This window comes from Drosophila tropicalis, unplaced genomic scaffold (assembly GCF_018151085.1).
Source record: "Drosophila tropicalis isolate 14030-0801.00 unplaced genomic scaffold, ASM1815108v1 contig_845, whole genome shotgun sequence".
NCBI classification, from domain to species: Eukaryota; Metazoa; Arthropoda; class Insecta; order Diptera; family Drosophilidae; genus Drosophila; species Drosophila tropicalis.
The window spans coordinates 7,374,571-7,400,898 of record NW_027173338.1 but is presented as its reverse complement, the minus strand read 5'-3'; the positions used below and the strand labels follow the sequence as shown (position 1 = coordinate 7,400,898).

The window sequence follows — 26,328 nt, the reverse complement described above, 5'->3', positions numbered from 1 at the left end:
TTGCACCTGCTCATATGGCTAGAGACCCTCTCTATTAGCTCAATATGTGGGCGTATTTTAATTGCTTGCCTCCTCAATGTTAATAAGTATTTTTGTATGCCTTGCACATGGCAGAAATGTGCAAGTAAGGAAAAATATATATATATGTATAAATCAAAAATCCGCCCCATTATGGAAATTACAATTCTCATTGTGAGTTGATTTGCATCGCACAATAACGAAAGTTTATTTGCCTTGTGTACGTTTTTGCATCGATTATATATGTATGTATATATATAATACCTAGAATACATATATACAGAGTGTAAATTACGATTTGTGGATCTGTGAATTCAACGCATTATTGCACATAAAACTTGCTGATAACCCAGTTCCTCTTTTAGTACTCTGCTTAATTCAATGTCAAAAGGGTGTATAGCTTAATCTCTTTCCCCCTTTTCCCATTCGAATTATAAACATTTTTGCTCGATCTTTTCGCTAACGTCACTGGGGCATCCGATCTGAATGTCTGTATGTTTATTTCACAATTGGTGCTATGTAAACTTAAGTTATTTATAAATGGATTGGAAATATGTACATATTGCACAATAACAACACCAACAACAACAATAATCACAAAAATTTACAAACAAAATCGATTGAAAGAAATGTTTTAATTTAAAATTTATGTATATCTGGGTGGTACCGGGTAGAAATATATAGATATATATATATCGATTCGACTTATTCTGGCGCTAGCTCTGATTGGCACAATGGCTCAATGTCAAGTGGCTAAAAAACATAATCTAAACAGCTTATAAGACATTAGGGAATGTTGCAAAACTATCAGATAAATACAATTGTCAGAATATAATCTTTTCCATATAAAAAATCCTCAAATGGTTCTAATATGATCATTGTATAGCTAAAAATATCTAAGGCTGTGAAAAGAATAAAACTTGCCCCTTAAAGTATACAATAAGCATCCCAAGAGTTCGATTTTTAAAACATTTAAATAAATTTCCGAATGTATTGTGAATAAAAACTAATAGAAAAGGCTTTTCAAGTTACAGGAAATACCGAAAATTATAAATTTGTTAAAAATTTCAAGCATTTTGCATACTTTAAGGGGCGACGAACCCCCATTTGGCAGCCCTAACAGAACGGAAACACTTTTTCATAGTTTAGTACATGTTTTCTACAAATCCTGAAATTAAATTTAAAATGTTTTGGTAAGCAACTTATTATACCGATGTTTATGAGATAATTTCTAGCGAATGATCTAAACCATTCACCAATTTGCATAGAAACAAAAACCATAATTAATCTTCTAGTACAATTTATCTTTGGTTTTTCTAACACATTTACACTTGCCGAAGCGGATCTAACAGTGACAACAACAGCTGAGCCATTATTTATTATTTTAACACTTTTTAGTACAATAATCTTTCATAATATTATTTGTTTTGTTGGTTAAGCAATTTTCACTTTCATTTTCATTTTGGGCACTTCCTTTCGATGTTTTCTTTTTATTAAAAAACTGTCATAACTGACATGAATATGCAACAAATCCCATCTAATAAATCATCTACACGAGAGTTTTGTTTCCATATTTAGATCGCGATCAAGATGTTTGGCATGTAAACAGCAACAAGATCGCCTAAGACATTTGACAGCTGTCAAAAGGGGGAAAGGGAAAGCACATACAGAAGCCAGAGAAGACTCTGAGGTCTGTGCTAAAACTCTTAAGACAATGACATCAATAATATATCTGTCTTATAGCCTTTTGTCTCAATGTGCAGAGATTATCATTGGCCAACAGATAATAATACAATATATAAGGCAAAAGTTGAAGGACAATCATTGGGTATATATGTACATAGGTATATATTTATCTATATGTATTTATTCTACTTTGATTTTTTTGTAGCGATAGTGTCTAGAGAGGAACAAAAATTAAATTGTAAAAAATATATACTGATAAGATAGAAAACTACTTGGAAAGTTACTGACAAAACCATGAAAGAGGCAAGGCACCTTATATATCAAAATATAATTATAAATCGGAAGTTATTTACTTTGAGCTTAAAGCAAAAGAAAAAACCAAAAAGGCATCCATCAAATAATTTCTTGTGTACCTTGCCTACAACTAATCCCCACATTTTTTGAACTTTGAAACGAGCAGAAAATGCGCCAATAACATGATCTAAACACACCGCGAAAAAAAAGAGAGAAAAAAAGATTCAAACAGTTTGTCACCCGCAGGTACTTAAACAAAAACACGATCTAAAGAGCAAACTGAAACGATCTAATAAACACTTTTAGATCAATTAAAACATTGTCACATGCAGGTACTTCAAAGCACAACAAAAACAAAAAAGAAAAGAAAAACCAAAAAGTCATTCACTTTAAAATATAAAAAAAAAAAAAACTGAAAAAAGAATAAAACAAAGTGCGTCACATTTCAGACTCTCTATAAATAAATTGCTTAAAAAAAGCCAAACCAAAGACAACAACAACAACAACAGCTATATAGAAGGGCAGCAAAATGTTCTTAGAAGAGCATAAATTATTTTATTAGATAGTCTAGGTAACAGACACACAAGAAAAACCAAACAAAAAAATAGAAGCACATTGCGGAAATCTTGAGGCAAACTATGGGGCCAGGCCATCTGGTTTTGGCCGTTTTGGCTTTTTACATATCCATTACTCAAATGGTCAAGAAGGGCATGCTAAGAATTTTTGAAAAACTTTAACGATTTTAGACATTGGAGGTAATTACATATGCAGTTTGGCTCAGTTAACTTTTAGAATCCATAATCCTTGCAGACGCCGGGGTCGGTGGCTCAATGGAGACCTACTAAAACTACAATTCTGTTGTGCTCGAATTCGAACCCCGACGTAGGTGGAGTTTCCCCCGATGAAAGGTAGCTCCGTAGGGGGGATAATGGAATCGAATAATTTTTCACTTAACTTTTAGTACTATTACTAACCCATTTAAATTGTTGAAACTTCAATTATTAAGTGTCAGTTTGATTCATATGAATCAAATATTATATTAAAATTATATATATCCATCTATTCATACACATTTATCAGCATATCATACCATAAATCTTAAAAAAATTAAAAATATACTACATAAGAAGATATCTGTGTAAATATGAATCAAAAGAATCAGTCGACTATATCTTTAGCACATTTTCGAATCTAATTAAAAGTTCTAAATGGCTAATTAATATTTATTGAATTCTTAATTAAAATGTTTTAAATTAAAACTTATATTTAGTTTGGATTCATGATTCTTGGCAGTTGTTTATAGTGGTGGAAAAAAGAATGACTAAGTGACCTAAAGGGTATTCAAAACTTCGAAGCATTGTAATTTGCGTTTGGTATCTCTTTTTAATTGCAAAAGTTCCTAGAGTTCACTTGCCCCAGAAATATGCAGTTATAAATTGTTTTATATTTTTTGTACACTTTGGTTTTTTTTCTCTTCTCTTCTTCTTCTTCCTTTTATTTTGCCGGTCTGGCCACGCATTGTATCAGAAATTCTGTTTATTTTGGTTCAGATATATTTTTTTTTCCTGAACGATTTTCTTCTGCTTGGCTTTTGGCCTGGCCCCTTTCATAAACAAATTAAAACCAAAAACAAAAAGCTCATATGAATTATTGGTTGGGCCTTTTGAATATATGAATATGACTGCACACACACACACACACGCGTGCGCGTTTGTTTTGAGGCTGTCAGATGATTCACTTTTCATTTTTGGGTGACCAAAGTATCTAAGGGGGGGGCTCTTATGTTATAATATCGTAATGAGTGGGCCTAAAATGGGGTAAGGAAATGCCGTTTACTTTGAATGAAAAGGGCTTATGGGGCGGACTTAGTACAAACTTTGTTCGTGATGTTTACTTTTAGATCTACTTCTTTTTAATTTAAAGTAAATATGAGACTACTGGACACAGGTTTGGATCAGGTCATTCGATTTTTCAATCGTTTGTATCGTTGGAAATCAAAATTTTCTTAGTTGAAAGATCAATTTATCATATTCAAACTCAATCCATTCATTTCAGCTTCAAAGGTTTTGAATGGTATTCATTCATTTATTCCTGGTCTCATTCAATTCATTTCTTTCGTTTTAAACTTTTTTTCACTCGAATTGATATTTTTGTCATTTATGCAAGTTTTTAGTGTATAGTATTTATTTTAAATGAATTTGACAGTCACATCCACTTAAATTTTAAAAATATCAGTTTCAATTTCAGCATTATTCATCAATTTCTTTTGGTATTCAATTGTTTTAGCACTGTTTTGAGTACACATTTAGAATCATACCACAAATTAACCATAAACCATTTCAAATAATGAAAAATTCACAATCTTAGTACATTTAAAATATACGATTTTGCAAAAGACAATTTTAATACACTTTGAATAAACCATTTCAAATACTACAAAAGTGAATTTTTAATATAAATCTTTTGAAATACTACAAAAGTCCATTTTTTAGTACACTTAAAATAAAGCCTTATCACATTTAGCACACTTATGTGTTTACATTTAGTTATAAGATTACACTTATGGGTATAAAATTTAGTACATTTACTTTATAACGTATTTACACACTTTTAGTACACTGACGTTGATTAGTTCGCTTGTTGGATAACTTGTGCAATTTGCTTAAGCACTACATTTTAGTACAGAGCTTTTGTAGTCGTAATTGTACTCTATAAAAGAGATTCTAAATATAATAATTTTTACATTTTATACGTCAAGCGGCATTTGGCATTTGTTTGAATTTGTTTTTTGTTTTTGTTTTCATAACTGGTCAGAGCACTTCCTAACACATATGTACATATACTAGATGCTGGCTTAATTTAACTGGAACTGACTAATAGCAACAACACTTTAGTATATCTTCAACACATTGTTATTTCACTTCAAGCACTCACGAAATGTTTCTTATCTTTGCTCATAAAACAAATTGTTTACTTTGCTAATAACCCACTGCCAGGTCACACCCAAAAAGTCTTTACTTCTCCTCATCTCACCTGTGGTCGTTAAGAAACTTCGTTTTATTCGTAATCCTTTGATATTGTGCTAAAAACCATATTCAATTTTTAACACCTAGGCACTAATTTCGTATTTAGCTCATGTGCAAGTACGTTTTCGAGTTAAATGTCGTTAAAGAATATTGTTATCATTCCCGAGAATGACAAAAATAATGAAAAAACCGAAAACGCATAAAAGTATCGTGCGCTGTGATAAGCGGTCTGTTAGGACACAAACAACACACGTCGTCGAATGGCTATGAAACTAAAGTTTCTGTAATTTCGTTGCCAATTTTTGCACATTTCGTTTAGTACACACACACACACACACTCTCTGACGCACACACACTCATTTAGAGTTTAGTACAAGTGCTAACGGACAAAAATCATAACGCTGAATGGCGAAGAATCACACCAAAAACGCCGACCGCAGCCGCTGAGGTGCGCTTGAGTACTAGCAAAAAGCACTCACTCAGTCATTCGTAGCAGAATCGTCGGCGACACACGATCATAAATTCTTTTGTAGTATGTGCCTTTTGTAGACGTTGTTGTTGTTGTAGCTGATGCCTTTTATATATATTTATTTACAATTTAATAATAATGACGACGACAGAAGCAGCAAAATCACACAAAACATCGACCGGCCCGCTGCAGATACTTGTAGTAACTTTGGCATCATTAAACGCCCCCGCAAAAAAAAAACTCAAGCAAAAATGAAAATTATATATATTTACGTACAATCAACATTTGTTTTTGTATATAGTATTTTAGAGCCGGCCTGTCGCTCAATGGAGGAGCATGGTGTGCCTGAGACCAAACGACATGGACTGGCAAACCAAACTGGTCAATGGGATCTACTCAAGGCTTGGCCATTGCCTGTTCAATTTCGCACAAAACAAAATTAAAATGAAAAATAAAAAACAAAAACTGCTCATTGAGGGCGATAAGACCTGGGCGACTGGACTTATCAACTACAAATATCTCAAACTCATTGCATTTTGTTGTTTGTTGTTATCTTGGACGTGTAGGCAAGGGAATCGATTGGAAATGAAGTTGTAGGTCGATTAAAAACTTTTAATACATTTACTTGGCTAAATCGAAATGACGATGTACTAAAGTTTAACAAGATAAAAACCATTGTTTTGGGTCATAAAGGGAACAAAAAATTCAACAATTGCTAAATCACGATGGACGCCCTCTTTTTTTTCTACGTATACGTTTTTTTTTTAATTTATCAGGGTTTCACCAGTTCTTAATGACCTTGAATATATTATCTAACCTATTTTTTTTTTTAGAAGCGTTTATTTCTTTGTTCAATGAATGCAATATTCAAAATTTGAAATGATTAATAACTTTAACTTTTAGTGAATGTAAAATATGTTAAGCACTTAATTAATATGTATATTAATTATATAAAATTGTTATTAATCATTAATCATGTTATCATTTATTAATTGGTATCCTTACTTATATTTAAAAAAAAAAAACAAATATTTTATTTCCTTTTTTAAGTTGTCTAATCTTGTAATGTGTATGAATCAAATTTGTGTTTCGGATTTTATTACTTTATAAGTTTTTAAACCTTTAAATATAAAACTTTTTATATATATTCAAATCAAGTAGATCCTTGACTAAGACTAAAAATTGTTATCCTAGTTTGTTTTTCGGGTAAAAATCGAATAATTTTTGACTTTAAATTTACCCTCTAGCACTTATACAGTATTAAATCATTAATAGTGACAATTTTTATATCACTTAAGAAATTTAACAACCTTTATTGGCATATTAACTAAAAGTTTAACTAAACAATATTAACTAACAAAAATTTTAAAAAACTTTCCAAAGACTATTAGTTTCTAAGCTTTTAAAATTTATTTATTATTTGTTAAATTGCATACAAAATCTCAAAAACTAACAATTCTTAGATGGTTAACATTTTATTTCATAATTTTTTTTTGCAATAATGTAATATTTTTTACAAAAATCTTTAAAGTTAATGGTATTACAAAATTTACTCGGGCTTTGTTCAAATTTTATGTTTTTTTTTTTTTAATATTTTTTAAAAACTATTATTATTAACACAAACAAAAAGTTTGTTTTCACTCAGTTGTTTTTTTTTTTCTTCCACAAACTTTATAATTTTAATGTTTAAGGTCAACGATAATTATGAGATAATGAAATTTTGTACTTTTAAATAATTTCAACTTTTTCGTTACTTAAATTAAGTACAAATTACTTTAGACTCGTATTTCTTAGCAAATTTACATCTCAATTGGTTATTAGAATTTTAAATATATTTATTCTTAAGTTATTCAATGTTGAATACGTTCAATTAAATACCTACTATAAAAAATGAAATTATCCCTAAGATATTAGAAATGGTCCATCTGAAAATTGTAAAAACTAAACCCACAACTCACATAAACCAAAGCAACTTCTTTCCCAACCTATTAAAGGTTAAGCTGCCATTTTGGCCAAAACTGCTTCCTGTTCCACAGGGCTATTGTTTGGGTTCAAAGCCGTCAGTTAATGTAAATGCTTTGCGGCTGATCTCTAACCCAAAGTAAAATCTAATTTTCACACTTTATACAACAATCTTATCTCATGTAACTCATTTCGTGTGTATTTCGTATGAGTATCATTCGTTTCGATTCATTTTTTTCTGGTGTCTTTCTATTTGCCTGTGCAAAACAAAGCCTCGAGTCAAAGTTGAAAGTGTAATAAACTTGCGTGTGAAAAGTAAAGAAAATAAAAATTCGAACAAAAGGCGCATTCGCTTTTTTTGCCTCTGCATCTGCCTCTTTGCTTTATTTGAATTGTATGTCTAATCGACTTTCACTTTCCTGCAAAAACTTTAAGTCTGAGTCTGGGTCTGAGTGGGTCTCAAATCTCTTCATTTGGTTTGCCACACTGAGAGAGCACAACGAACTACAAAATTTAAGATTCATTAACTTTTAAACAAAAAAAAAAAAAAAATAAACAAAAACAAAAAACATCTTCACGCCGTGCAAAAATGGGGGAAAAAAGTGGAAACAATTGCAAGAGATGTATCTAACAACGCGACTTGAATTCAACTTCAATCCGTTGGAAAACGAAACCCCAATCCACCGACCAAAAAGACAACCTTTTTACACAATTGCAGTCTCATTTTGGCTGTTTTTGTGGCTTCTTGGCCATTTTCTTGTAAATTGTTAAGGGACTTACGAAATGTTTGGCGAATTGTTTGTCCATTCTCAGGGCATTGTGCAATTGAAGTTTGTCTTTCTTCTTTTTTTTTGTAAATTGTGTGGGGCTTTGTATCTATGGAGTGCAGGAAGTCGAAGAGAGAAAAAGTGAATGCCTGGACAATATATGGCCCATATGTATGTATATGTATATGTAGGTAGGTAGGTAGGTTGGAATAGACGTACATTAATTGATCTCATGTAGCTTTTGTTATTGGGCTGTGGCCACGCGCCACGCCTTCTGTTTCACTTTTGTTTTTTGCTTTTCTTTATGCATATTTTTTTCTTCTTGTTGCCTTTTGCTCATTATAAATCATATTTTCTGCTCTAATGAAATGTTCAAAGCAGCTGCAAGACCCTGTGGCTAAAATTACACTACTTAGCATGGAATTTGGATTATGAAATGCAATGTGCAACGAGCCATTTAAGGCAATTTATGCTTTAATTTATGGAAATAACAAAAAAATCTTTACCTAATATTCAAAGTTTAAGGTTTAGTTGAGTCCTGTGAATCCCTAATATTAGTTATGACAAATTTTTAGAAGCTTTTTTGTGAAAACAACATCTTCTGAAAATTTCTGATGAGCAAAAGGACTTAGCTTAACTATAACACATAAACCAAAATCCTTGTAATACGATGCCAAATTTAACAACCTCTTTGAGCAGATTTCTATAGAAGGTGCTGAAAGGAATCAAAGGAATTTCAGTACTTCAAGAAGAGTTATCTTTTCCATATTTGAATGCTTCAGACACAATTTCAAATAACTTTCCAAGTTCATTCAGTCTACATGGAGGTTCTTCAGACAGAAGACATTCGAAAGCAAACTTATTAGACCCCAAAGCAATGATTTCAATTGAAACTCATGTATAGGGAGTTGACATTATGTTAAAAAATAAAGATATAAGTTTATGGAGAGTGTAAAACTTAATTTCTGAACGTTTTGAAAGTAACAATTATTTGTAAACAAAAATTAATTAACTATGCTCAGTTTGCTCTTAACATTTCCATCAGATATCCTTTAGTAAAAGTTAATCAAATTTTCATTTTCACTTACTTCCTGTTGACTAGTGTAGTTTCTGCCAGTTTTAACAACAATTTTGTCTTGGTCTAATAATTTGTTCATAGCTTTTGTTGCTGCTTTGCATTTTGCATTGAAGACCATGCAATTAAGCAAATTCAATTCCTTGTTACTCAATGGGGTGGAAGTGATCGCTCTGAAAACTAAGTCAAACTTCCAAAGTTTCTCAAAGTCTTTTATCCGATTCGAATATATATATGTATGTATATACATATGTAAACTTGGGTATATACATATATTGTGGCATTTCAATGGAGATCTACTTAAATCGCTAAATCACTTGAGTAAACAAAAGTAAGCCAGTTCGTGGGAAAACCGCAAAACTTGTTGCTGAATTTTTAATTTTATTTCTTTTGTGGACATTTTACGAGTAGATCGGCAATTGTCATTTGTCATTTGTGACTCTCCCTTTTCAAGAGGCTTGATCTTTAGATATATACATACATATATGTACATATATGTATATGATATATGTACATATATGTATATGATAGGTAAAGTGTAAAGTTCTTTCCATTCAAATTTTTACAAAGTGCTTTAAAAATATATTTTTATGAGAGTGCCCAATTTAGCTAATCACAGGGGGTATCAAGTTTCGATTAGAATGAATTTGAAATTTTATGAGTTATAGATTATAGAGAATAGTGACAGAAATTACCATAAGGAATATAAACATTGGATTCAGTTAACAGAAAAACAAAATAGGTTGACCTTAAATCAGTCAAAGTTATTTCCAAATAACTTCCTATCTTATCCTTATTAAAGATACTATTAAATTAATAATTTTAATTATCGAAAACTGAAACCAAATCTCATCAGGTTCAAGCAAAATTCTTCATACAGAGATGATATTTCTTTGATACTACAATCTTCCAAGTAAAGTCAAAAGAATGCCAATATCTCCCTCTTTAACTACGTCCATGTTGATAAGTCTGAAACATGTTTTAAATGCGCTTTACTAATCTATTGAACGAGACTCTTTAAAATGCTATACGCCTTATTGATATATGTAAATAATCTTTATCAATAGAATTATACACCAGAGGGAAATAACCTAAAACTTCAGGTGTAGCCCCACTGTGCATACAGTAGATCTGTCCAATTCTTTGCAGAAGTTCTTAGATCCCTTTTTGTTTTGGCTCAACCTCGATAGAATCATGTCTTACATACATAACAGACAAGTAAGTACTTATTAGGAACATTTTACTCCCATCCCAAATAGCGATTTGCAATGCATAAAATTCAAATTAAATTTCAAAAAAAAAAAGAAGAAAAAACTGAAACCGGCAATGCAACATTGGCAACAGCAGGAAGAGAAAGGGGACATGAAAAAATGAGTTGACTCTGTGCCAAATTCGCATGGAAGTGGCACAAAAGCCGCAAAAGTAAAAAATAAATGAGTAGTAGAAAGAGAGGGAAGGAGATGGCAAAACAATGGGAATAACTGAAGAAGACGAGACATGGACACGCCTCAGCGCATGCGCAGCCCCGGTCCAACATCATCAAAGTGGCACTTAAAGAATTTCAAATCCCAGTAAGAAGGCCTCAATGGCTGCCAGTCAGGCAAATGATAAGCCCAGTTAGACAGACTGACTCGAATGTGTCGACTTGGCTCGGTCTTGGCGGGAAAGTAGGTGGGCGTTTAATCAACGGCTTCATTTCGAATCAAGATTGGCCAATGTTTGGTTTCGGCTTGGGCGAGAGGCCCAAGGGGGAGGGAAGCTGAAGGGGATAAGGAATTGATGTGGGTGACTCGCCAACGATCGTTGTCTGAGTTGGAGCTGGGAGCTGGAGCTAAAGTTGTGTGGTACGTGCCCCGCTTGCAGATTGCAAGGGTTCTGTGGGCAGTACATAAATTAGACTTCACTTTGATTTGAATTTCTTTCGTGTAGCAGCAGCTACCTTATTTTCCCTTCCCTCCCACCTTCATTCATGGTACTCCCATTCCCATTCACGTTTTCATTTCCATTTTGTTGTGGTTTCTTGATTAATTTTTCCATTTCGTTTTGTCTTCGGTTCAGTTTGGTGTCATTGGTGTTTGTTTGGCTTCTCTTCTTTCGTAAGCCAAAACGAAGTTTTTTGGTAAAAGTGGTAATTTGTGTATTTTGTCTGGGAACAAGGTCAGTCAGTCTTCAGCTAAGGGGAAATTAAGTTATTGTGACAACAACGGACCTTCTAAGTGGCTAACTGAATGAGAATTAGGAACAGTGAGAACCTTTGTCTTTTAGCCTGGGAATGCAAATTTCGCTAGATAAATATGTTTGTTCTTTCAGTTATATGGGTAAAAAGTAATACGGAACATTAGAAATATTCACACTTTATGCCATTATCTAAAAGCGGTGACTTCGTATTGACTTTTGAACTGATAAGCCTTTAAATGAGATTGCATTTACTTAGAAAAACTTTAAACGCTTTTGTTCTCAAAACAGGAGAAAGAGATGATATAACCAATCAATTTAAATTTAGAGACAACATTCTTAGATGTCCCTGAGGTGTCAGGGGATCTAAAAGAACATTCTGAACAGAAGTGGAAGAAATTGGTTTGTTATTGAACAATCTATCAACATTGAAGAATAAAGGTATATTACATTTTACTTTGAACCTTGAATATAAGCTGGCACGAGGTCATTCTTAAGTGTAAAATCATTGAGTCATAAGCAGTACAAAACATGAAGAGGTTGTCTCTGATTCCATTTCAAGAACCATCAAGTCCTAACATGAATAGATTTTTGTTAAAGACTTCTGAATGGCAACTCTTAAACCAGTTGAGAATTACAAATAAATGAATTGAAAAATGAATAAAAAGGCTAACACACCGAAAGATAATCATTTTTGTCACCTTTCTACCCTATTTACTTAAGATTTAGCATTAAATACTTTATATACTCTTCTCAAATTCTTTGCATTTCATGAATCCACTTATTATGGTCTAATGACCCATCGTAACAGCTTTTCTGTTATTTTAAACTAACTCTAAGCTTAAGTTATTGATAAATTTAACTTATTTTGTTTCATCCTAGTTACTGGCTTAAAGAAATGGCTTAAAACACATTATCTAGTTAGTATTTTTGACCCAGCTTGTTAACCCACAAACTAAGCCACAATTTCAAATTTGGCCAATTACAAAATCGTAACGAATTGTACAAAATTGCTTAATTTGATTTCAAGCATCAAGCTCCGCACACTTTACAGTTCACACTCCAATATATGTATGTAATTCCGACTAATTCTTGGCTTTAAGTGTTCTCTTGGCAGTCAACGCTTACGGACGGACGGGTTTTGCCACAATTGGTTTGGTAATTGTTTTTGTTTACCACATTTGATTAACTTTAGACATGCTGCATCTTAAAGTTCAATGAACCGCTGATTCGGTTCTTTTGAAATCTTTTCTGTAGACTTTGTGTAATTGTTAACACATTTTTTTCCACCGTCTCCATTGTGTTGGACTTCCGCTCTCCAATTGGCCACACTTTTCCACTAAGGAGTATGAAGAGATTCGAATCGTGGAGTCATTCAATTGCGAAATCATTTTGTTAATTTGTTGGCAATTATATGAATATAGTAAATCATTTTGATTGAGAGTGTGACTCTCGACTTTCACCATAATGAAATTGAGTATTGACTCCTTTTTGGCCATTATGAGGCTATGTTGCCATTGGCCTGTCAATCGGCTTGGAAAAAATATTTCATAAATATTTAAGCTGATGTTCGTTAGGGTTTTTTTTTTTTTTTTTTGGTTTTTTGACACTCGACAGTTTTGTCTATAGGAATTTTGGTGTAGGTGTTGGATGCGATACGATTTCTTTTATTATATTTTGATTTTTTGTGTGTGTCTTTTTTTTTTGTTTTGGTTACGCTTTGGCTTCCTCTCTTTTTGGTTATCTTGGCCCCAATTTGCATAATTTATGTAATTTCTGAATAAAGTTTATTTTTATAGACTTTTTTCCCTCTATTTTATTGTTATTGTATTATTTTGTGTGAAAGATTGTCAATGGATTTTGGGGGAAACCAAAGTCAAAAGCTAGTTTATCACTTTTGGAAAACGACGAGGAGAAGATGGAGGAGGAGTTATTATGTATGCCCGTATATTTTTGGCACTTTTTTGGTTTTGTCATGTGCCAAAAATAAACTATAATACAGATTGGAAAATTTCGTACTGACATCACGTAGTTGTTACTATTTCATTAACCCAAATAGCTAAGTAAAAGCAATTTAAGTCAACTGTTAAAGCCTCATTAACTTTCATTATATTTTTGTTGTACAAAACAAACGAGATTATCTTGTTAAGACATTTCTAGCATCGCATGGCTCAGACCCAAACACAAGTTGATTATTTTCAGCACTAACAAGATAAAGTTTATTTAAGTATAAACTTTTAAAAGAAGTTTTTGCTGGAAATTGTGATTGAAGTGAAATTGAACACCTTGACACCTCTATTGTAGAGCATTTAAAAGAAAGAGGAAGGGGAATGGGAAGAGGAATGTAAAATGCATTTCCAATCTAGAGGAGAAAGTTAAGATTTTTCACTAATCAACATTTCTTAATGCTATTAAAGTCCTTAAATCTTGAAACTCGGCCATATAGTGAAAGTTTACGCCCATTTTCTTTAGCCAATATTGTATTTAGAGCCATCTACTTTAATTTAAGATTCAATTCGAAAACAACCTTTCAAAAGCAGCTGGCCCATTCACATTTTGCCGGATCTACATACTTATGTATATAGGAGAACCTTTTTCACAATTGTTTCATTTCTCAACAACAGCAGACAACAGAAAATGAACATAAAAATGCAATGCTCAACTCTTTCATAGTAGAAATATCATAAGACTACAAAAATTTAAAACCAGTTTCGATTCAGTTTCTCAAGACATAGCAGAGAGTTGTCTTGTTGCCTTATGGCATGCAAATCGGGGGAATTATTAGTCATTATACTACACACACACAAGCACACATCGTCACTGAGTCTATGAGTGTGAGTGCAGCCACACACACACACACACACCTCTAGAAGGGGTACGGCCTTCACGTTGAACGCAGCTAGCAAAGCGAATCCATTTAACCGGCGGCCGGCCCATAATGGGGCGTCGAAAAATATTAAATGATTGGATTTCCTCTGGTTTCGTTTTGGGAAATTTAAATTTTAGGTAAAGAGATTGAGCTTAGAGAACTTGTTGAAAGTAGCGTTAAAAAAGTGATACAAATGGTAAAAGTAACCAAAAAATGTTGTTAAACAATTCAGAACTGCATTTAAAATGGGTTTATTACAGGCAAAATACATATAAATTAGCCAAAAATATGAAGTCAAAGTTTTATTAAGGCCATAGGTATCCCAAAATTAAGCCTACGGGAAATACTTGTCCAGAAAGTTTTAGAAAACCAAAATATTTTTTAACCATAATTTAAACTTTAAGGTTTTTAATTGAATATTGTCTGTCTAGCGCTATTTCAAGAACTTACAAGTTTTCGCATCAGTAAAATAGAGTATAAGAAGCTAGAACTGGTTGTGAATTACATCTAGACGAAGTAAAACAAGAAAAACTTGGACGTAAGCGATTAACTTTTTAAAATTTCGTCAAGCTTTTGAAAATAAAGGATTACTTCGCTTCTAATTTCAAAAATTTATTGGAAAATGAAAGAAAAATGTAATTGCTTGTTGTAAAATTTAACTTATTTTGTTTCATCCTAGCTTAAGAAATGGCCTCAACCACATCATCTAGTTAGTACTTTTGACCCAGCTTGTTAACCCACAATCTAAACCACAATTTCAAATTGCGACAAATTTATTAGATCTTAACTGATTCCAACTTTATTCCAACCAAACTAATTGTTATTGTACCTAAACTGTTTGTAGTAGACTCATTTTGATATAAACTTATACACCTAATAAAGTTACAAGTTTTGTGATAATCTTATCGAATATATTAAAGAATTTATAATGGTTAAAGTCAGCTGTGCTATATAAAGGTAATAGGATTCGGTTGAATCCAATGTATAGAAAGAGTTTTAGCAATGAAGCTTTAAAAATCTTGAAAACTCTAATAAGAAATTGTGCTTAGAAAGATACTTTATACATATATGTATATACATAGTAGAAAAGATAGTTTCTTCTATGATTTGCAGACAGATATCAAAATGATTACACCCCCATTTCAATATCATCTTACAAAAGAAACTAACAAAATTACGTCTTAGGAAATTCTCGCTCAGTCATGCTTTAAAACTTTTATAATCAGAATAAACACAGCTTGAGCTATTTTTGGCGCCCAACGTGGGTTGATTAAGTATAAATTACAATTAATTTGATCGTAGATCTAAAACACAAATAGAATGGGTAGTAAAACTGCTGCTGACCCACTTCATCATGCCAGTCACATCCATCATCAATTCAAGATCCCATCATCTTGAGGAAGCGAACCAACGCCCTAAGGGCATCGCATCTGCAGTTGTAAAAGATTTCTTTTAATTCATTTAATTTCTATATATTTTTTGAGCCAGTCATCAAACGATTGGCTGGCCACCTTTTGGGCCCCAAGTTATTAATATGTTGTTTTTTTTTCTATCTCTCTTTCTGGTTTTGTATTTCTTTTGCGTTATTCTATCTTGACCTGATTCACGTCACACGCACACTCATTGGGCTCAAAACAAACTCTTAAGCTCTTGGCCCACTGTAGAAAGTGTTGCCACTCTCTTTTTTTATGATCTTGACATTTTATTTTTCTTTCCATTTCTTATGCTCTTTTTTTGGGCTTGCCTATATAATTGATAGATAAATAAAATAAAAGTCATTTAGCTTTCAACTTTGACATACAAATCCAAAAAAAAAAAAAAAACTCTATGTACCTAGAATTCAACTGTTGAAAAGTTCATTGAAACCTTTAACGAAAATAAAATGAAATAAATTTTAACAACCGCAAAGTTAAGTTGAGTTTTTACGACCAATTTTTGTTTTTTTTTTCTTAATAATTAAAATGTCTAACACAAAAAATTGTTTGAGAATCTTCTCACATTTATGTGTTGAGCTTGAGGCTTTTGCCATTTTATAATCCATTGTTGTAGTTGTGGCAGAGGACGGGTTAAGGGGGCTTCAGGGGGGCAAGTCAGAATGTGGCAAGATCATGTGTTGATATTGCGTATGAGAGACGATGAGGAAAGAGCTCATATATAAACAATATTAAAGGCTGCCAGTTGTTGAAATTAATGAGAAAATATTCAAGTATGTAACCAAGAAAAAAATCATTTAAATAAAATGAATAATCAGTAAACAAAAGCCCAGATTATTTAAGAAGCCATAAAAAGAAACGGTTTCAATGCAAACTAATTTCAGAGAGTCTAAAAGAAACAACTAAAGAAAGATGAAGCTTTTCTTAATCTAAAGGTGTTTATCATTAAAAAAAAAAAAAAACTATTTCTAAACATTTTTGTATTCAATTCACTCAATTTATTTGTTAGTCCAACAATCTCTTAGGTCAAAGTTAAAGTTTTTGAAAACCATTATGAAAGATGAATTTTTAATTTCAGTCAATGCCAACTAAACTAAATCCTAACTAATTTCAATATGTACTTTCGAAAGTTGACCTGGCACTTTGATTAAAGATCGAATTATAATGCATTATAATCAAAATATTTTGGCTACCATTGAAGGTCAGCATTTAAGATTATTAATTAATCAAAATATTAATATTTCCTAACATTAAATTTGATTTTTAGCAAAAGAAAAATCGATTTTTTTGCTAAATTTATATATTGACAAATATCCCGGAGATTGTTCGGAGATATTCAAAAGGACTTTCCGTCAGAATAGAAATAATAAATCTCAATTTCATTTAAATTTATTAACAATGAAATGATAATTTAGTATATATTCCACTTTTAAATCAATTTAGTTTACTTTTTGATTCTAAAAAGGTAGTATATTATGGTATTAAAGTTAGTCCGAGTAATTTAAAAGATTATTTTAAGTCTTTATACATATTTAGCTTTGAAATTTCAAACTATTGCCATAACGATTAATATTTTAAAATTATTGAAGGTTTTCTAGCTCTAATATAAAAAAAAAACATCTTGAAGTCAAATATTAGTCAAAAATTAATTAGTTTGCAATTTTTTTTAGGGCTCAAAGAATAGAGTTTTATATAAATTTACATAAAGTCCAAAAAATTTATGGAAATTCTATAACTAATTAGAATATTGAAAAAATCTTCCTAAATATATGGTCCCAGAAAATATTTAAACATATTTTCTAACATAAAATGAAAATTATATAAAATTGTTCAAAAGTTACATAAAATTCTTAAGTTTTTATTTGAAAAAATGTTCGTTATTAAAACCCATTTTGGATATCAATGAACAGGTTTAACTTAACTTTGTTTTAACTATAAACAGTTTTGTGAATATTTTCTCCTTATTCACCTTCAGCTTTTAATACATTGAACTGGGAGTATTTAAACATTTATACTAAACATTAACACTATTAAAAACCATAACAAAGGCAAATTAAATAAATTACATAAGTGGAGAAAACTTAATGACAAAACAATCAAAATAAAACAAAAACAAATAATAACTCAGCTGTCACAGCGAATATATGTATATGAAAATGAGTAAGTATATAGAAATAAAGTTATGTCAAAAAGGCTTTAAGTGTTTTTTATATGTATGTACATAGAGGATAAGCTAATAAACATTTTGAAGATCAGCTCAAAGCCAGGTCAGTCCCTTAGATGGCCAAAACAACTTCTATAAAGACAATAAAAGTCTTAAAAAACCAAACACAAGCACGTAAAAAAACAACTTAAAAGGTAGCTGACATTTTGATGTGTAGACTGACTTCAATCTGGTGGTAAGTTGAGCTGAGAGCCTACCACAAATATGGCCAAGGCACGCGTGATTTATGGTCATGTCTTCCACCCCTTCCCATACCCCCCTCTCTCAGGCACTCATTGTCTCTTTGTCTATGCCCCAACAACTCATCTCCACAAGAATGTGGAGAAGAGAATAGCCAAATGAAAAAAAAAAGAGATATACATATGAAAAAAAAAATGATGTTTGAGTTCAACGCCGTTTTGTGGTACCGAGCTGGTTACGCTTCGCAGCGGGCAATAACAATTGCAACTTGATTGTTGTTGTTGTTGTTGCTACTGCTGCTGTTGAGTTGCAATTTGCCACATGCAACAGATACAACAAGCGAGCCTAAAACAATGCAAACACCACGCACATTGCCAATCAAAAATTGTTAACATGTTGTGAAAAAAAACACACACAAAAATCAACAACAATTCAACAGCTTGAACTAGAGTTAAATTAACATACATACATACATGAGCATGTACATATATCATAGATGGGCTAGTTTTGAGATTACACTCTGAGAAATGATTATCAAAAGATGGAATTGATATGAGGAATTTACTATAATTATAAAAACTTTTTAACTCAAGACCCCACAAAATCTACTTCTAGATGCACCACTGATCACTTGCCTAGATCAGGATGACCTTGACATGACTCTAAACATGATTACTCTGATTATTTGTCTACCAAAAGGTATACATGATTTGGGTTTCAACACGATTTTTTGGATTTAGGAATGTTGCTAAGGTATACATTTATTTGACTAAGATTTACTTGAGATCTTACTAATTTGTGGTTGAAACTAAATTGAAAATGAACTTAATCGTCCCTTTAAACATCGCCTAGTTATGAGTTACATTTTCTACTTTAAAAACTCTCTATAATAGTCTTAATATGCTCGTGACAAGGTGTCTCAATAATTTTAAAAGCGAAATTAAGTTAAGGAACATATTTCAACTGACGCTCTTAATAACGTAGAATAAAACATAAAAATAATATTCATTCATTTAAAGTTAGACAGATATAATTTTGATATATTTATCATAGAGAAATCATCAGACATGCTCTCAGACTCTGGACAAATTTTAATCAAATTTCTTTATACATACACAAAATGCAAAAATTTTAAATTAAAATTAAAGTACTATCTATAAAACTTGAAACTTTTATTTACAAATTTCAAAAGTAGACAATCTGCTTCCTGTATTGAAGTTCAACACGTTCAGAATGATAGTCAAAATGTGAGGAATCAGAAAAAGTTATTTCCAGTTGCCAATTTTAAGGTGAGCAAATAACAAATAATACATTTTATATATGTATATAGGACTTGGGCAATTTAAGTAAATTCAAAGTATGATTTCTTTAACTTTATGATGAGTGTTCGAGGAGTGTCTGTCTTTAATAATAAGTCATAGAATTAGTCAGTTAATAGTTTATTGGAAAAGTAAGTAGCAGATGTTTCAAGTCCATAAAGTTCTGCAGATACATTTGGAAGTCAATTTTATAGTAATTACATAATGAGTAATAATAATTTCTGTTTCTCTAAATGTTTCCAATAGGACTCAAAATCCACTGGCCAAGTTAGACCAATTAAAAAACCATCTGAAAATCAAACTTCATTTATCATTTTGGAATGAGAGACCCTATAATTATGACGCTTAGTGTAACAACAACAACAGGTTAGTCTATTGTCTGAGGTTTCGTTTTTGGTTTTGGTAACAGCTGCAACGTGCCACATGGCAGTTATTGGCCAGATGCTGTGGCAGGTTCAATCAACTCTGTCTGTCTCTTCTCTCTCTGTGTATCTTTCTTTTACTGTCTCTTTATCTTTTAGGCTGACGGTAGACAGGCTTTGACAGCCTTGGCTAACCGACTGCCTATACATAGAGGCAATACCCATTAACTTGGCTAAGCGCTTTGACGCGCCCAATGGATGATCTAATCGTCATCGTACACTTAACACTTAATTGAGTGACAACGAAATGTTGGTGAAAACTCACTCACTTGATGATAAATCACAAAAGCACAAGCTACTTACTTACTTATAGTATACAAAAATAAAAAACGAAGCTTCATTCGCAATTTAACAAAAGTAAAAACCTCTGTGGGCTGGCCATCGGAGACAAAAATCATCGCAAAAATGTGTTCACTTAACGTAGATACTGAATCATCATTGTAGAAAATCAAAATACATCTTATACAATGCAATCATGAATCAAATAAGACACTCATTCATTTGTCCACTTGGCTATAATATTGTCTTTCAGTTTCTAAAATACATCTTAAAGATGATGAACGAGTTTGTCATCTTTTAAACAAACAAAGTACAAGTAGATAGTACTTAACATAAATAAATATATATATATTTTAAATACTCTTTGTTCTAGTCAAAGTTTTTCGTATTGGATAAAGAAAGAAATATAATAAATTTGCATTATTTTCAAAAAATTTTCAATATTTTACTTCGTGTCATATTTGATATTTCGGTTTTGAAATCCTTAAAGCTTTTATCTTGATTGGTTTAGATTTAGTTTAGCAAAAGTTTTGTATATTATTGGTAGGCATTCAAATACATTTAAATTTAAATAGAAGTATGTATTTTTTATAGAAATTTCAAAGATAATCTTGAAACATTCATACCTATTTAGTTATTAAGAAATACTAAAAGTTTTTTTTAGAAAAATCTAATTCCTTAAGTTTATAATTTTGTATGCTAATTTTGATTATCCGGATCGGGTCCAGTTTTACTTGATCCATTAATAATTGGAATTACAGATTATTTCATTTAATGGTTTCTACCGATTACAACAATATTTCTTTTTTTAAGATCATTTTTGAATTAGTTCTGGAAAAATAAGGGTCTATTGCTATGCGGAAATTGTATCTAGATTTAAAAATAAAATAAATATTTATTTTAAATTAATGTACCAAAAAATGTTCTGTCTTTTATGCCCTCTTACAAATGTTTAATATTTTCGAATCTCAATTAAACTAAAAACTTTAATAGGAACTCTGCTTTAGTTATTTTAAATTTAAATGAAAATTAAGTTAAAATTATGAAATAGTTTTTTTAAATTAAAGTAAAACTCACTTATTTAGCGTTATAGACCGTGGTATAACGTAAAAAATATTCCATTAAGTAAAGTTTTGAGAATCGAAGATAAATCCACATGGAATGATTCCAAAAGAATGCATGCAGTAGAGAGAGAGAGATAAATTCTGTATGTGTGTGTGTGTGTGTGAGGAAGACGAACAGCAACAGAGATTGAGATAGAGTAAAAGAGAAACGGAGAATTGGAGAAACGATCTAATAGTTACTTAGTAACATTTTTTTCTTGCAACACATTTTCTTTAGCTTTTTCTTTATTTCTTTCTTATTTATTTTTTTTTTTTTTTGCTTATTACTTTTTGCACGTTTATTGAAAAACTTTTTAATGCCTAGGCAGCACTTCTTTTATTTCTTGTTGTTTAATATATATATATATATATATATTTTTTTTTTTTAGCACTGAAAGTCACTTTTTGTTGTTGTTGTTGGGCCGCAACGAACGCGCATTATAAATGTTTTGTGAACAGGCCAAAACCAAATAAAAAAAAACTGTTAACTGGGCTATTTTATTGTAGTTGTTTGGTGGCCAAAACGAAAAATATTGACGATCGACCGTTCACGGGTTTGCTTAGCACCTGGCAATGACGACGTTCAAAAAGTGACTGAAACCAAAAAGCGCAACGAAGCTGCAAACGTGTCTTAAACCAAGGGGAAAAAGGTGGCAAGACAGACACAGACAGACGGAGAGAGAGAGAGAGAGCGGGAGTCGGAGCCAGAGAGTTAACTAGGGGGGAAGAGAGAGTTGCTGATCGTGTTCCCTCTCTCTCACCAGTTAAAGCCAAGAACGCAAAGAAAAAAAAAGTACATAAACTGGAAACTGGTTCTACTTACTAACCTGTAGGCCGGGCCCCAAAGGAGCTGGAATTGTAGCCGATAGCCAGGCTTCAAAAGCTTTTGGCCAGGTTAATAACATTTTAGTGTTTAATATGCAGACGGCTCTATGTACATATATACAATCTGAGAGCAGGCAACATAAAGTAGAAGTATCTATAGACTACCCCCAAGGGCCCCTTCATTGTATCTCTTCGTCAATTCTCTCAATTTTTGCTGACTTCCTTCTTCAGTATATTGTGGATAACCAGTTTTTCAATTGTTATTTTGAAAATTTTGCAATGCCGACGCAGGCAGTAAAAAGTTGTCGGTTATGCAAAAAAGAAAATAAATCAAAAAAAAAAAAATAAAACATTTCCCATCGTGACAAAAAGTGGGCGGCAGCTAGGCACTCTCCTGCTAGGCCACTCTGTTGACCGCATTACCTGCTGTCTGCAGAAGACCAATTTCAACGACTGTCACATAAACTGGATAGGCTAGTTACTCTCTATATGTATGTATGTATGTGTGGACATAATGTATATAAATAGTAACTCAACTATGCCAAGGCACCTTGCCTGGTCGAGTGTCTAATTGGTTAAGATATTAGCCAAGCCATGGTCATGGACCTGCAACAAGTTGTAATTAGTTGTAGCAAGTTTTCTTGCTCTAAATTGTGGCGCCAAATCTATAGTTTTACAGTTAATAACTTAATAACTGAAACTAAGTGAAATATAAAAACCAATTTTGAAATTATTTCTAATTAGAAAACAATTGAAAAATGGTTAAAAACAGAATTATTGGCAAGAATTTTAATTAAGTTTAAGTCTTTAGCTTTGTTCATAAAACTTACATATTTAAAATAAATAAAATTCACATATGTACAAAAATTATTTACAGGTATAATATTTAACTGTAAATATGACAATTTGTAAGCCTAATGTTTTTTTAAATGTTTTAAAAAATTTCCAAAAATGTTCATTTAAAAGAATAGGCAAGGTGTTGTATGTATGTCAATAATAACAATTTTGTTTAATAACAAAAGCAAAAAGAAAACATTTATTTTTCTCAGTGCATTTTTTCACGTCCTACTGACAATTGCCGTTACATAGCACTTAGTGCAAGTGCTGCCAGATATTAAAAAATTTTTATTCCAAATCGATAACGATAGCGATTGCACAGCATATCGATTATTCGGCGAAACTTATCTAATTGTGTTGTGTTGTGTTTCAGCTCCCAGCCATAACCCAATTGCACCAATTTCGAAGCCGGATGAAAAGATGCCCTGTTGGTACTATGACAAAAAGGAACTTCGCGAGACACCTTCAATATTGCAGGGCATCAGCTTTGAGACAGAGCGACGCTATCGAAAGGAGGGAGCCCGTTTCATTATGGAGTGCGGAACGAAAATGGGTCTCGGCCATAATACAATGGCCACGGGAGTGGTGTATTTTCATCGATTCTATATGTTCCATTCGTTCAAATGTTTTCCCCGCTACCTGACGGCCTGCTGTTGCCTCTTCTTTGCCGGCAAGGTGGAGGAGACACCGAAAAAGTGTAGAGATATCATAAAGACAGCTCGCGCCATTCTCAGTGATAACTATTTCTATTCCTTCGGCGAGGATCCCAAAGAGGAGGTAATGACCCTGGAAAGGATACTGTTGCAAACGATCAAATTCGACCTACAGGTGGAGCATCCATACACATTCCTGCTGAAATATGCCAAATGTTTTAAAGGCGATCAACAGAAGCTGCAAAAAATGGTGCAAATGGCTTGGAATTTTGTCAATGACTCACTGAGTACGGTCGTGTGTCTGCAATGGGAACCCGAAATCATTGCAGTTGCTCTCATACATTTGGCCAGCAAATTGAGTAAATTCACGGTGCAAGATTGGGAGGGCAGGCAACCGCATCATCAACGATGGTGGGATATGTTTGTGTCAGATGTTACCATGGAAATATTGGAAGATATCTGCCATCAGGTTTTGGATTTATATCAATCCTCTCAGAAAGAGAGTCAACACCCCAGCAATAGTCCACCACAAAAGCCACCAAGTCGAGCTGATAGTCCACCAACAATCCAAAATAATTCAATCCAACAGCAGATGCCGCAACAACAACAGTCCCAGCAGCAACAACTATCACATCAACAGCAGCAGCAACAAGCGACATCTTCTCTTCCACTGTCCTCTGCATCAACGTCCACATGCACTGGAAACGGCAGCCATGTGGATTTAAATAATATACAAAGTATCAAATCACTAGCCAATGTCATGAATCATGATGCACTGCCGCCGATACCAACAGTTGGTTCTGGTCCCCCCGGTAATCCTGGTAACTATCATTTATATCATCCACCCCCACCACCGCCACCACCAGTAGTGCCTTTGCCACCATACACCGGACCACCATCCTGGGCGCCGCCTCCACAGCATTATAATGCTGGCGGTCCAGCTGTGCCGCCGCCACCCATGCCGCCGGGCATGAATCCACCTGGCGGCGGCGGCGGATACTATAATGCCGGCGGCGGTCGCCATCAGCCTCCGCAACGATATCAGTAGGCAAAAATGAAAAAGAATTGATAATGAGGAGAGGGGATGATCTCCAATTTCATCTCAGTTTTATAAATATTCTAAATAATTAATAAAGCGTAATTTTATTAAAAAAAACAAAAAAAATAATAGTTAACTCATACACACAGACACACCACACATCTTCTCTACATAATAATATTTATCATCGGATCGCCTTAAGTGTGGTTGGGGGGAATACGAAAAAGGGAGAGATGCATCTCGATATTATTTGTTGTCGCTTTATTTTGTGTAAGATTACTTGGTTGTAACAGTGATTAATGGCTAATCAATGAAACTATCCAAAATAAATTTCAAAGTCGAAAACTAATTTAACCTGTCAAAATTTTTGCAATCATAATGGCAATACCCTTAAAAAAGCCTTCCTTTAAACTTGTCTGATTCTGGATTATGTCAGTTAGATCGGAGATGATTCGAAGCAAATGAATATTTGAATTTCCGATCTTTACATTTAAGACAAATGGGATTTCTTAAACAATGCTAATATAGACAACAAAAAAACAAAACATTTATGTTCATAAGATTTGATAAAAAAAAAATGTTGAAATGTTCTTCTTATAATATAAACTCTGGTGCACGACTATAGCCGCACCCTGTTTTTTCTTATAACTCAAAAACGAATAGACATAGAAGAAATCTAAAACTACCGTTAGATAAAGCATGAAGCAAGATGTAGAAATAAATAATAAAAACAACAACATTCGCACAAAATAACTGTAATTTTTCACATTTCGTTTTGTTCTAAGTGCATAACTATAGCCGCACTTTTCATTTTTTATAAACAAAAACAAAGTATTAACAAATTTATAACAACCTACTTATATTAATAATGAGTGTAACCACCTTTAGCTGAAATAAGCTCAAAAATACGATTTGGCATGGAGTTACTAAAATTATCTATATCTAATTGGGAGATATTTTCCCATTCTTTAATAACAGCCAGTTTAAGGCTATTAACATTGCTAAATTTTGTGTTACGGGCATAAATTCTACGCACTAGTAAAGCCCACAAGTTCTCCATAGGATTCATGTCTGGAGAACATGCCGGCCACATCAATCGTGTAATTCCATTCTCATCAAGCCATGACCGGGTCTCCCGACTGACGTGCATTGATGCGTTATCCTGCTGGAAAACAAATGAATCTTCTCGTTGTGCGCGAAGGAACGGTAGAAGATTCATTTTTAGTAAATCGATATACTCTCTGGAGTTCATATGAGTGCTTGGAAATGCAATCTCCAAGCATCCTGACTCACAGAAAGCAGCCCATACCATGAGAGATCCTCCACCGAAATTTCTCTTCGAGAAATAGACAGGTTCTTTTCTTAAGTCTCTCCAATAATATGAGAATCCGTCCGGACCATCCAAATTAAATTTTTTCTCATCCGAAAAAATTATCTAAAATATAAAATTAGTATCTTTTTATAAGAAAACAAATCCTGTACCTTTTTCCAATCAGTTGACATATTGTCTCTAGCGAACTTCACCCGAGCCTCTTTATGCCTTTGCAATAATCTGGAAGCCACTTTTAATTTTTGTCTCACAATGACGGGAGACTTTTTTAATGCTCGTGCAACCGTCCATCGGGATACATTTAGGCCACATTCAGCAGCTAACTCATTAGCTGTAAGCAAGG

The 26,328-nt window shown here is 32.7% G+C and overlaps 2 protein-coding genes across 10 annotated transcripts in view; one reads left to right on the top strand and one right to left on the bottom strand.

The window, feature by feature from the left end:
- The window catches only part of LOC137581507 (serine-rich adhesin for platelets), a 62,112-nt gene extending 40,514 nt beyond the window's left edge, over nt 1-21,598 (bottom strand). For 2 of the 9 annotated variants that reach the window (XM_068295772.1, XM_068295776.1), the window contains exon 1: nt 5,032-5,341. The gene's annotated coding sequence lies outside the window, so the exon portion shown is untranslated. Of the gene's footprint in view, nt 1-5,031; nt 5,342-5,769; nt 5,864-21,275 lie in introns of those variants that run through there. The other 7 variants (XM_068295777.1, XM_068295778.1, XM_068295780.1 and 4 more) reach the window with 5 other exon arrangements.
- Nucleotides 21,599-23,295: 1,697 nt separating this feature from the next.
- CycK (cyclin K) lies at nt 23,296-25,004 on the top strand. The gene has a single exon (XM_068294177.1). The coding sequence runs from the start codon at nt 23,384-23,386 to the stop codon at nt 24,662-24,664; it is 1,281 nt and encodes a 426-aa protein (XP_068150278.1). The 5' UTR covers nt 23,296-23,383; the 3' UTR covers nt 24,665-25,004.
- Nucleotides 25,005-26,328: the final 1,324 nt, after the last annotated feature.

Bases quoted from the DNA above. Each gene is read 5' to 3' on its own strand.
- CycK (XM_068294177.1), top strand. From the start codon at position 23,384: ATGCCCTGTTGGTACTATGACAAAAAGGAACTTCGCGAGACACCTTCA.